The sequence below is a fragment of the Dipodomys ordii genome, unplaced genomic scaffold (genome assembly GCF_000151885.1).
Source record: "Dipodomys ordii isolate 6190 unplaced genomic scaffold, Dord_2.0 Scaffold1, whole genome shotgun sequence".
Classification (NCBI taxonomy): domain Eukaryota; kingdom Metazoa; phylum Chordata; class Mammalia; order Rodentia; family Heteromyidae; genus Dipodomys; species Dipodomys ordii.
This window is the reverse complement of record NW_012267217.1, coordinates 52,160,432-52,171,552: the sequence shown is the minus strand read 5'-3', so window position 1 is coordinate 52,171,552 and position 11,121 is coordinate 52,160,432. Positions and strand designations below refer to the sequence as shown.

General features: G+C 51.9%; 1 protein-coding gene across 2 annotated transcripts; it reads right to left on the bottom strand.

The window, feature by feature from the left end:
- Nucleotides 1-2,816: 2,816 nt before the first annotated feature.
- On the bottom strand, nt 2,817-10,317 carry Catip (ciliogenesis associated TTC17 interacting protein). 2 transcript variants are annotated; one of them, XM_013032983.1, is made up of 10 exons: nt 10,256-10,317; nt 10,017-10,100; nt 9,615-9,815; nt 9,055-9,110; nt 7,968-8,054; nt 7,612-7,779; nt 5,355-5,479; nt 3,571-3,647; nt 3,349-3,440; nt 2,817-3,232 (listed from the first exon to the last, which is right to left on the bottom strand). In XM_013032983.1, exons 1-10 carry the CDS (start codon nt 10,278-10,280, stop codon nt 2,969-2,971), a joined length of 1,179 nt encoding a protein of 392 aa, XP_012888437.1. In that variant the 5' UTR covers nt 10,281-10,317; the 3' UTR covers nt 2,817-2,968. The 2 variants fall into 2 exon arrangements, with proteins under 2 accessions (XP_012888437.1, XP_012888503.1); XM_013033049.1 differs by lacking the exon at nt 10,017-10,100 and having other exon boundaries at nt 10,256-10,312.
- Between the last annotated feature and the right edge of the window lie 804 nt (nt 10,318-11,121).

Here is an 11,121-nt window from a genome sequence, read left to right as displayed (position 1 = left end):
CAAAAAGAAAAAAGCTGGAAGTGGCACTGTGGCTCAAGTGGTAGAGCGCTAGCCTTGAGCTGAAGAGCTGAGGGACAGTTCCCAGGCCCAGAGTTCAGGCCTCACGACCCAACCCCCCCCCAAAAAAAATTACCCAGTCTAAGGGACTTTCCCCCTCTTCTACTGCCTCTCTCTCTCTCTCTCTCTCTCTCTCTCTTTCTTTTGTTGGTCATGGTTCTTGAACTCTGAGCCTAAGCTCAGGCGAGCACTCTACCACTTGAGCCATGGCGCCACTTCCAGTTTTCTGGTATCTCACAGACGTTCCTGCCCGAGCTGGCTTTGAACTGCCGTCCTCAGATCTCAGCCTCTTGAGTAGCTAGGATTACAGGAGTGAGCCGAGTCACCAGTGCCCAGCCCAGCTACTTATTTTTTTTTTGCTAGCTTTATTTTTCTGAGAGAGAGTAGCCAGGCTGGCCTTGCACTTGAACTCCTCCTGCCTCAGCTTTCTGGGCACTGGAATGATAAACATGTACCAGGACTCCCAGCTTCATTCATTCCCGTGCCCCAACCCCAGCCCCACCCCATGGTTCTGAGGTTTGAACTCAGGGCTTTGCCCTTGTGAGGTAGGTTTTCTATCATCTGAACTATATGTCCAGTCCTTTTGTTTTGTTTTATTTTTGTGCTAGTTGTGAGGACTGAACTCAGAACCTAGTCACTGTCCTTTCGGTGTTTTGCTCAAGGCTGGCACTCCCCTTCTGGCTTTTTGGGAATGAGTCTCGTGGACTTTCCTGCCTGGGCTGGGTATTTTCCCCTCTGTCCAATAGAGCACAAACAGCCTGTGTTGGCGACTTCATCCCCCAGGTCAACTGCCATGGCATTGGAGGCGGGCCTTTGGGAGGTGATTAGAATCGGACCAGGTCCCGAGGGTGGGGTCTTCAGGATGACATTTGTCATTTTGTGAAAAAGAGGACGAGAGGCCTGAGCTGGCACACCTGAGCTTGTCGCCTCTCATGGTGTCTTCCGTCATTTATGGTGTGGCAAGAAGCCCTTGCCAGATGTCCACACTATGATCTTGGACTTCCCAGGAGCCAAATAAACACCTGTCTCTTCCTTCTTTTTTTTTCTTGTACAGGGATTTGAACTCAGGACCACTCAGCCTATCCTTGCTCAGCTGGAGCTCTACCACTTGAGCCATATGTCCAGCCCAGCTTTTGCTGATTAATAGTTAGAGATGGAGTCTCACACACTTATGCTTGATTAGCTAGGATTACCAATGTGAGCCATTAAGGTTCTGCTTCTTTGTTTTTCTTTTTTCTTTGCAGTGCTAGGAATCAAATCTAGGGGCATCTGACATGCTAGGCAGATTCTCTACTGAGCCATTTCCCCGCCCCCCCCCCCGCCCGAGTCCTTATTACTATTTATTCCCCTCTGTCTGGACAAGAAACCTCATCAAAGTCCCAGACTGCATAGCACAGCCACAGGTCTGAGAGCACAGACAGGGGTGGCGCCTGTACCACACCCCTGTGCATGTCTCCGCCTCACCACTCCCCCCCTCCACTTCCCCACCTCAGGGGAGCTTGCCTTGTATTCACCAAGCCACAGCCAGCACCCGGCAGATGTGGGAGCCGGAATGTAGGGCGCTTAGCAAGGCCAGGAGTGCTCGGAGCCCTTCCTCCCCCTCCCTCATTCTTTTCTGGGGGTAAAGGAAGAACCCTTCGGGAATCCATTATAGTTAGGTATGTGTGTGCTGATATAGGGGCTTGAACTGAAGGCATGGACACTATCCCTTAGCTTTTTCCACTCAAGACTGGAGCTCTACTACTTGAGACACAGCTCTACCCCTTCCTTCTTCTTTCCTTCTTTCTTTCTTTCCTTCCTTCCTTCTTTCCTCCCTCTCTCTCTTCTTTCCTTCCTTCCTTCCTTCTTTCCTCCCTCCCTCCCTTCTTGCTTTCTTCTTGACTTTCCTGACAGGGCTGGCTTTGAACTGGGATCCTCAGATCTCAGCCTCCTGCATAGCTAGGATTACAGCCATTGGTGCTGAGTTCTGTTATGATTCTGAGGGCCCTGCCTGCTTCCGGCTAACCTATTTAACTTGGTCCAATGTCCACTTGGATCTCCCTCTCCCTCTCTCCCCCTCTCTCCCTCTTCCTCTCCATCTCTCCCCTCTCCCCTTTCTTCTTCTCCCTCTCCCTCTCCCTCCACCTTTCCCTTCCCCACCCCTTCTCTGCTGGTCCTGGGGCTGGAACTCCAGGCTTGCTTGGGCACTGTCCCTGAGCTATTGCTCTACCACTTGAGCCACAGTACCACTTCTGGTTTTTCTGAGTAGTTTTATTGGAGATGAGTCTCAGGGAGGGCTGGGAAGGTAGCTCAGTGGTAGAGCGCTTGCCTTGCATGCATGAGGCCCTGGGTTCCATTCCTCAGCACCACATAAGCAAAAAGAAAAAAGCCTAAAGTGGCACTGTGGCTCAAGTGGTAGAGCGCTAGCCTTGAGCTGAAGAGCTGAGGGACAGTTCCCAGGCCCAGAGTTCAGGTCCCACAACCAACAACAATAAAAGGCTGAAGCTGGGTGCCAGTGGCTCACGCATGTAATCCTAGCTACTCAGGAGGTTGAGAGCTGAGGCTCACAGTTCAAAGCCAGCCTGGGCAGGAAAGTTTGTGAGACTCTTACCTCCAATAAACCACCAGAAAACTGGATGTGGCTCTGTGGTGCAAGTGGTAGAGCACTGGCCTTGATCTGAAGCGCTCAGGGACAGCTTCTAGGCCCAGAGTTCAAGCCCCACGACTGACAGATTAAAAAAAAGGCAGAAACTCGTTGTATAAACACGGTCAATATTATCTTTTCATCTATTTTGGGCCTTAGGCCCTGGCCTGGGGCAGTCCCTTCAGGCACAGCAGAGGTGGGGGGGGGACCCCGTTTATTCACACAGAAGCCGCAGGGGGTTTGCGAGCTCAGTGCCTCGGCCGGCCCCATCTCCCAGACGGCCCAGCCCTAGGTCCCTGCTCTCTGCCGGGACTGCCTAGCGAGCCTGGAGTCCCACAAGTCGTCCAGCGATCGGAAAGGGCTGGGCCGGTGGGAGGAGCGCAGGCTGGGGGACGGCGGGCGGTGCATGGCGAAGGGGCCGAAGTGCTGGGCGGCGAAGGTCACCACGTCTTGGGGTTGGCGCAGCAGCAGGAAGAGCAGGAAATCCGAGATGAGCGCTTCGGCCTCGGGGTGCTGGCGCAGATACCTGGTGTGGCTGAGTCGGAGCTCCTCCTGGGCGGGGCGGGAGGGGCCGGGGCTGGGGGTGACCCTGAGCCCCGGCCCGGGATCGCGGGCGCCCCCCCGACCCCCTCCGAGGACGCCCCCAGGCCTTCCGCAGCCGCCCTCACCTTCCGCTCCAGGAACCTGGAGAAGAGCTCCAGGTCCTCCTCCCACACCAGGGGCTTCTTCTCAAACTGCTGCGGCTGCGGCTCATCCTCATCTGGAGGGGGGTGTGGGGAACAAGGCTGCTCACCAGGGCCCAGAACCTTCCTCGGGATGCCCCGGCCCCAGCCTCGTCTCCCTTCCCTTCCCTTCGCGGCCAGCTGTACGCAAGCCTGGGCCCTGCTCACCCTTCTCCCGCAAGACGGGCATCTTGGAGATGATGCAACACCCCGGGGAGCCCACCTGGACTCTCTTAGCCAGATGCCTGCGACACAGAAGGGGGGAGAGTGAGGGGACCGCCTGCCCTGGCTACCACCTGCCGGGCGCTGAATGGAACCAGCACCCCCAACTGGGCCACAAACCTCCAGAGGGAGGCCATTTTTGGAGACAGGGCCTCTAGGAGATTACTTAAGGTCATAGAGTGGAGTCCTGAGCAGATAGAGTTGGCATCCTTATTAGAACAGCAAGCCTGGTGAAAGTCCGTGAGACTCTGATCTCTAATAAACCACCAGAAAACCAGTAGGGATGCTGTGGCTCAAGTGGTAGAGCTCTAGCTTTGAGCTGAAGAGCCGAGGGACAGTGCCCACAACCAACAAAACAAAACATAAAAACGGCAAAATGGCCTGGGAATGTGGCTGAGTGGTAGAGTGCTTGCCTAGCGTGCATGGGTTCCATTCCTCAGTACCTCATAAACAGAAAAAGCCGGAAGTGGTGCTGTAGCTCAAGTGGTAGAGTGCTAGCCTTGAGCAAAAGAAGCTCAGGGACAGTGGCCAGGCTCTGAGTTCAAGCCCCAGGCAAGACTAGCAAAAAAAAAAAAAAAAGAAAAGAGACCAAGGTCAAAGATTCAGAAGGAAGGACACGGCCAGGAGAGGCCATCTACAAACCGGTGAGACAGGCCTCACCACACACCAACCCCACTGGCACCTTGACCTTGCTTAGAGTTCCAGCTGCCACAATGGCTAGGGAACACATGTTTCGTTTAAGCTACCCAGCCTGAGGTATTTTGTTATGGCAGCTGAGCCAAGATACCACGGTGCTCCCTTTAAATGCAGGAAACCCCTGTGAACTTCAGCCTCTGTCTTTGGAGATCCTGGGTTGGGTTTCAGATGATGGCACAGAGCTTAGCAAGTATCAGGTGTCTGCTTTAAACCAAACCAAACCAAACCCACCAGACCAAAAAACCCAAATGCCTATAATGGGGAAAACAGAAACAGGACGATCATGAGTTTGAAGATACTCTATGCCATGTAGGAAGAACTTTGCTTAAAACAAACAAACAACAACAACAAAAACACAGGAAAACAGAAGCCCAGAGCTGGAGGCTCATGCCTGTAATCCTAGCTAGTCAGGAGACTGAAATGTGAGGATTGCAGTTCAAAGCCAGCCCAAGCAAGAACGTCCATGAGACTCCTATCTCTAACTACCAGAAACCTGGAAATGGTGCCGTGGCTCAAAGTGGTAGAGAGCAAAACTGGAGCAAAAGAGCACAAGGACAGTTCTCAGGCCCTGAGTTCCAGCCCTATGACCTACAAAAAAGAAAGGCTGGGAAGGTGGCTCAGTGGTAGAGTGCTTGCCTCACACGCATGAGGCCCTGGGTTCCATTCCTCAGCACCACATAAAAAGAAAAGCCAGAAGTGGTGCTGTGGCTCAAGTGGTAGAGCGCTAGCCTTGAGCTGAAGAGCTGAGGGACAGCGCCCAGGCCCAGAGATCAAGCCCCATGACGGACAAAAAAAGGAGAAGGACGAAGAGGAGGACGAGGAAGAGGAAGAGGAGGAGGAGGAAATAAACCCCCGAAAAAAACCAAATCAAAACAAAAACCCCAGCAACAAATGTCTCTAGTTGCCAAATGAGGTGAGTATAAAAAGAGGTGACATTCACATTCCAATGCCAGCTCTTGCCCGATCCCACTCCATGCCCCTCCCCATGGAGCGCCCATTTTTACATATGACACCCACCACCACCAGGGGCTCACCCATCGGGGAGCAGGTAGAACTGGCAGGCCATGGGGATGCCCTCTGTCGAGTGTACTGTCTGCTCCACGATGAACACTTCGGCCTGCTGGCGGCCCACCTGGAAGGTCTGGACGCCCAGGGCTTCCTGCGGAGGCCCAGATGATGAGGTGTCTCCACCAGGGGCTCCTCCATCTCACCCTGGCCCGCGCCTCCTCCCACCTTCATTCCTTACCTACCATGAGTAATCTTGGGCTCTCCAGTCCCTCCAGTGCCATAACATTTGTTCCTCCAAGTTCAGTTTGAGCTTCCCCCCTCAGAGGAGTTAGCTCCAGCTCCCCACTGCCACCCCCCAAAGGCATTCCTATTACCAAAGGTTTCAAGAGAAAAATGCTTTACCCCTTGAGCCACATCCCCAGGTATTTTTCTTTTTTAGGGGGTGTGTGGACAGAGCTAGTTAAATCATGTGTTCAGGAAGATGAAATAAATGCACTGAGGAAGTTATCATCTTTCCATCAAAGTAAGTTAACTTTCCCCAAGTGTTCTGGTTGGCAGGTTCCAGTGCAGCTCAGAGGATAAGCGCAGAGAAGCAGCCGGGGGAGAGGGAGGAGGTGCACTGTCGGAGCCAGCTGCAGGGGATGAGGGTAGGAGGGGTGAGAGTGGATGTAGATTTGTAGTGGTCTCTCACACAGGCCTGGGCCACTGATGGGAGATTATCCTGTTAATTGAAATTTCAACCCTGCTGAGTGCCTGGCAGTGACTCATGTCTGTAATCATAGCTACTCGGGAGGCTGAGATCTGAGGATCGCAGTTCTAAGCCACCTGAGGCAGACAAAGTTGAGACTGTTACTTCCAATTAACCAGCAAAAAAACCAGAAGTGGAGGTGTAGCTCAAATGGTAGAGTACCAGCCTTGAGTGAAAAAACTAAGAACATGAGGCCTTGAGTTCTAGCCCCACTACCAGCACACACACACACACTACAAAAGAAAAAAAAAAAGACTATTTTCAAAAGTCAGCAAAAAGCCATGCTGGAAGCATAGTTCAAGTGGTACCAAGCCAGCCCAACAAGCTGAAGTGCTGGAGTTCAAAAACTGGGAGGCCACCGTGCAGAGCTAACACTCAACAAGCATCTAAAAGAAAATAAAAGCTGGCTGTTTATTGTATTTGTGATGCTTAAGACTGGAATGTAATCTACAAGTTTGCTCCAATAAACACAAATATGCCCAGCACCTGTGGCTCACACCTGTAATCCTAGCTACTAAGGAGGCTGAGATCTGAGAATCACGGTTCAAAACCAGCCCGGGCAGGAAACTTTGTGAGACCTTTTTTTTTTTTTTTTTGTCATGGGGCCTGCCTGAACTCTGAGCCTGGGCACTGTCCCTCAGCTCTTCAGCTTTTCAGCTCTTCAGCTCAAGGCTAGCACTCTATCACTTGAGCCACAGTGCCACTTCCAGCTTTTTCTGCTTATGTGGTGCTGAGGAATCAAACCCAGGGCCTCATGCATTCAAGGCAAGCACTCTACCACTGAGCACCTTCCCAGCCCTCCATGAGACTTATCTCCAATAAACCACCAAAAAAACTAGAAGTGGCGCTGTGGGCTCAAGTGGTAGAGCTCTACCCTTGAGCTGAAGAGCTGAGGGACAGTGCCCAGGCCCAGAGTTCAAGCCCATGACCACCACCACCAACAACAACAAAAACCCACAAATTATTCCTCATGCTTATGTGTTTCACTTCAACTATAGAATGTTGAAGGGCACAGCGTTAAAAACACATGCATCATGCAGGAATGTTATGAAAATGTAGCAGAAACAAAAGACAAAAAGGAACACTTTTCAGAACTAACAATAAAACAATATTCAGGGGCTGGCGGGGGGGGGGGGAAGGGAGGACCCTCCGTGGTAGAGCACTTGCCTAGCAGTGTACCAGGCCCTGAGCCAGGGCTGTTACAAGCAGCTCTCCATCAGATTTTCAACAGGCTGACATTGTGCCAAAAGCATGATTTTCCTTGACTGTTCCTTCTTGTGATCTTTCCCACCAATTTACCTTCCCCATACTTAATCTCTCTGATACCTTCACTTCTTGCTTTCTCCTACCCTAGGGTATCTCTGTGACCCCATCCTGATTCTTCCTCATCCCCACTTCCCCTTCCAGTCCACAGCAATCTTCTCTTTCAACTCTGCACCATTCAGGTCCACTTTAGTTTACCCTAAGCCAAGACTCCTCCTCCCCCCCCCCCCCCCCCCCCCCCCCCCCCCCCCGCCCCGCAGAGTGACTCTTACATAGGTACAGTAGCAGAGTTTGCCATCACTGTCCAAGGCCAGGAAACGGGCATTGTTAGGCACCATATGCCGCCAGGCCATCACCCTCAGCAGCACCATGTTGGCAGCCTCAGAGATGAAGCCCTTCATTGCTTTCCAAGGGAAAGAACTTGTGCCAGTCTTCAGTTCCTGCCCAAACAGATCTGAGTCAGGGTCTTGGAACTAGGAAAGGGCCAGGAGGGTGGGCAAGGGGGCTATGGGGCCCAAGGGCCTCTGGGAATCCTGGATCTAGGCTCCTGGCTCCTCAGGAACTTGTTGGTCTCTGCCCAGAGTTCTGAGGTGGATGTGGATGGCAGTTCCCTAGCCTATATCCTTACCTCGCCCTCCTTGATACTTCTCCTTATGACAATCTGGTCATCCTGTTTCAGTAAACTCGTCTTCCGTTCCATGGGCAAAATGAGGAACTAAGGACCAGAATATGCAGGGGACAAGAAGGGACACCATTCAGTCCCTGTGCCCCTAGAGTTTACCTGTAAATTCTTCTTTAAAACTGGAAGAAAAAAAAACTATGAAGAGTGAAGATTTTGATTAAAAACAAACAAAACAACAGCCAACGGAAAAAAGCTTGTTTTCTCAGAACACAGGTTTGGCTTAGTGGTAGAGTGCCTGCCTAGCATGCATGAAGCCCTGGGTTCGATTCCTCAGCACCACATACACAGAATAAGCTGGAAGTGGCATTATAGCTCAAGTTTTTGAGTGCCAGCCTTTTTTGTTTGTTTGTTTGTTTTTGTTTTGCTTTTTTTCCGGTTGTGGGGCCTGAACTCAGCCTGGGTGTTGTCCCTCAGCACCTTCAGCTCAAGGCTAGCGCTCTACCACTTGAGCCACAATGCCACTTCTGGCTTTTTCTGCTTATGTGGTGCTGAGGAATCAAACCCAGGGCCTCATGCATGCAAGACAAGCACTCTACCACTGAGCCACCTTCCCAGCCCCTTTTTGTTTGGGTTTTTTTTAACTGTATTTTTTTTGTCTTTTCTTTTTTGGTACTGGGGATCGAACCTAGGACGTTGCACTTGCTAGGCAAGTGCTTTGCCACTGAGCTACATCCCAGCCCTTGAGTGCCAGCCTTGCATAAAAGCAGCTCAGGAGCAGTGCCCAGGCCCTGAGTTCAAGCCCCAGAACTGGCAACAAACAAAAACGCTTGGGAATGCAGCCAGGACTGGTGGCTCACACCTATCATTCTAGCTACTCAGGAAGCTGAGATCTGAGGATTGTGGTTTGAAGCCAACCTGGGCAGAAAAGTCCACGACACTCTAATGAAATAGCAAAAAGTCAAGTGGTAGAGTACCAGCCTTGAGTGAAAAAGCCAAGCGAGATGTGAAGCCCTCGGTTCAAACCCCTTCTATACAGGGTCTCTGTTCTCTCACCCAGGTTAAGGGGTGAGGCTCCCAGGCCCCTAGGAGGTACCTTGATGAACTCTTGACTGTGTTGTTCCATGAGCTCCAATGTCCTGGAGACATAGCCTGGGATTTAGGGAGACAAAGGCTGAGGTTGCAGGAGGCCTGATCTGACACAAATGTCAGGGCAGGGACGGTCCAGGCTGGAAGCTAGATGTGATGTAGCCTCAGGAAAAACTACGGTCTTGTTCCTTTTTTTTTTTTTCCCATCAGTCATGGGGCTTGAACTCTGGGTCTGGGCGCTGTCCCTATGCTCTTCAGCTCAAGGCTAGCACTCTACCGCTTGAGCCACAGCGCCACTTCTGGTTTTCTAGTGGTTTATTGGAGATAAGTGTCTCACAGACTTTCCTGCCTGGGCTGGCTTATGAACCGTGATTCTCAGATCTCAGCCTCCTGAGTAGAGGATTACAGGCATGAACCACCGGCACCAGCACCGGGCTATGTTCTTGTTTTTGTCTGTGCGTGAGAAAGATCTCCCTGTCCCCCTTCTCTGTGCTACACTCTGGTCCCAGGGCGAGTCAGGGAAGAGGATAGGGATGGGGCTTGGGGACTGGGTGGCAGGAGCTGTACCCAGGAGCGCGTTTCCGCTGAGTGTTTTATCCAAGAAGCCTCTGCTAAAGGCGTGCACGAACACACAGTGAGACATGATGCCCAGCTCGTCTTTGTACTTCCCTCTCTCCACCTGTATGGTCAGCTCTCCCTGGGGCTCCCCGGTGTCCGAAATGATAGCCAGAGTCTCGGAGAAAAACAGCATTTGTAGCTCTTCCATACCTGGGAGGGGAGGGGGGCGCAGGTGGGAGGGGCAGAGGGGCAGAGAAGCCTTGCTCCAGTCCTGGTCCTCTGAACCCCAGCGCCAGCCCCCCACTCCACTGTGTCTCCCTGCTGACCCAGCCTCCTCTCCCTGACCATCAGGCCTTGTCCCTTCCTGCCTCCCAGACCTGCACCCACACGTCTCCACTAGCCCCGACTCACTGAGGGAACTGAGGAAGTTGATGGCTTCTGCATTGGCCTCTGGGAGTGGTGCAAGCTCCTGGCTTGGGGGCTGCTGGTCCTTGACTTTGGGGGTTAGAGAGAGAGGAAAGGCTAAGAAAGGGCAGGGGTACCCCAATTCTAGTCTATCGCCCCCCCCACTTCCCTTGAGAAAGAAGATACTCCCATGACCTTTCTAACTCAAGTAGCCCTTAGTACTATAGCTCAAAGTACTCCCTTACCTGGGAAGTGAACTTTAGAAGACATGTCTTTAGCCTGGCAGCCAGAAGTCTGCTGCCTCCATGACAACGGGAAGCTAGTTACTGCCTCAGTTACCGCCTCTTAAAGGGACATCAAACATTTCACTCTATCCAGATCTCGGAGCAAAAGTCTGATACAACAGGTTCTGGGGCTCAGCTCAAGCGCGAGGTGTTGTCCAGCAGGGGGAGCATTTGACATTCTTAAGAGGCAGGGGAAGAAAAGGACCATTAGAATGACCCCAGAAATCCTGGCCTGTTGGGCAGAGAGGCTCAGGGACAGTGTCCAGGCCCTGAGTGCAAGCCCCAGGATGAGAGAGAGAGAGAGATACAGAGAGAGGAGAGAGAGGGGAGAGAGAGAAGAAGGAAGGAAAGAAAAGAAAAATCCTGGCCTGTGCCTGCCACAGTATCTAATGCTTGTAACTCCAGCACTTGGGAGACTCAGTTGGAGGATTGAGAGTTCAAATTCAGCCTGAGTTACAAATTGAGTACCTGTCTAAAAGGAAAAGAAAAATGTGGCGTACAATCAAACATATTGCTTCACATGTACAGAAGCCAACTCCCTATTTCATGATTATCTAGGCAATCTGCAGTCCTAATAGGATGATCCCCAATTTACCATGGCTTGCTCAGTTTACCATTTTTACTTTTTTTGGTGGGAGTGGGGGGGACACCTGTCCTGAGGCCTGGGGGTGTCCCTGAGTTTTTGTCCTCAAGGTTAGCACTCTACCACTTGAGCCACAGCTACACTTCTGGCTTTTTAGTGATTAATTGGAGATAAAAGTGTCACAGATGGGCTGAGAAGGTGGCTCAGTGGTAGAGCACTTGCCTTGCATGCCTGAGGCCCTGGG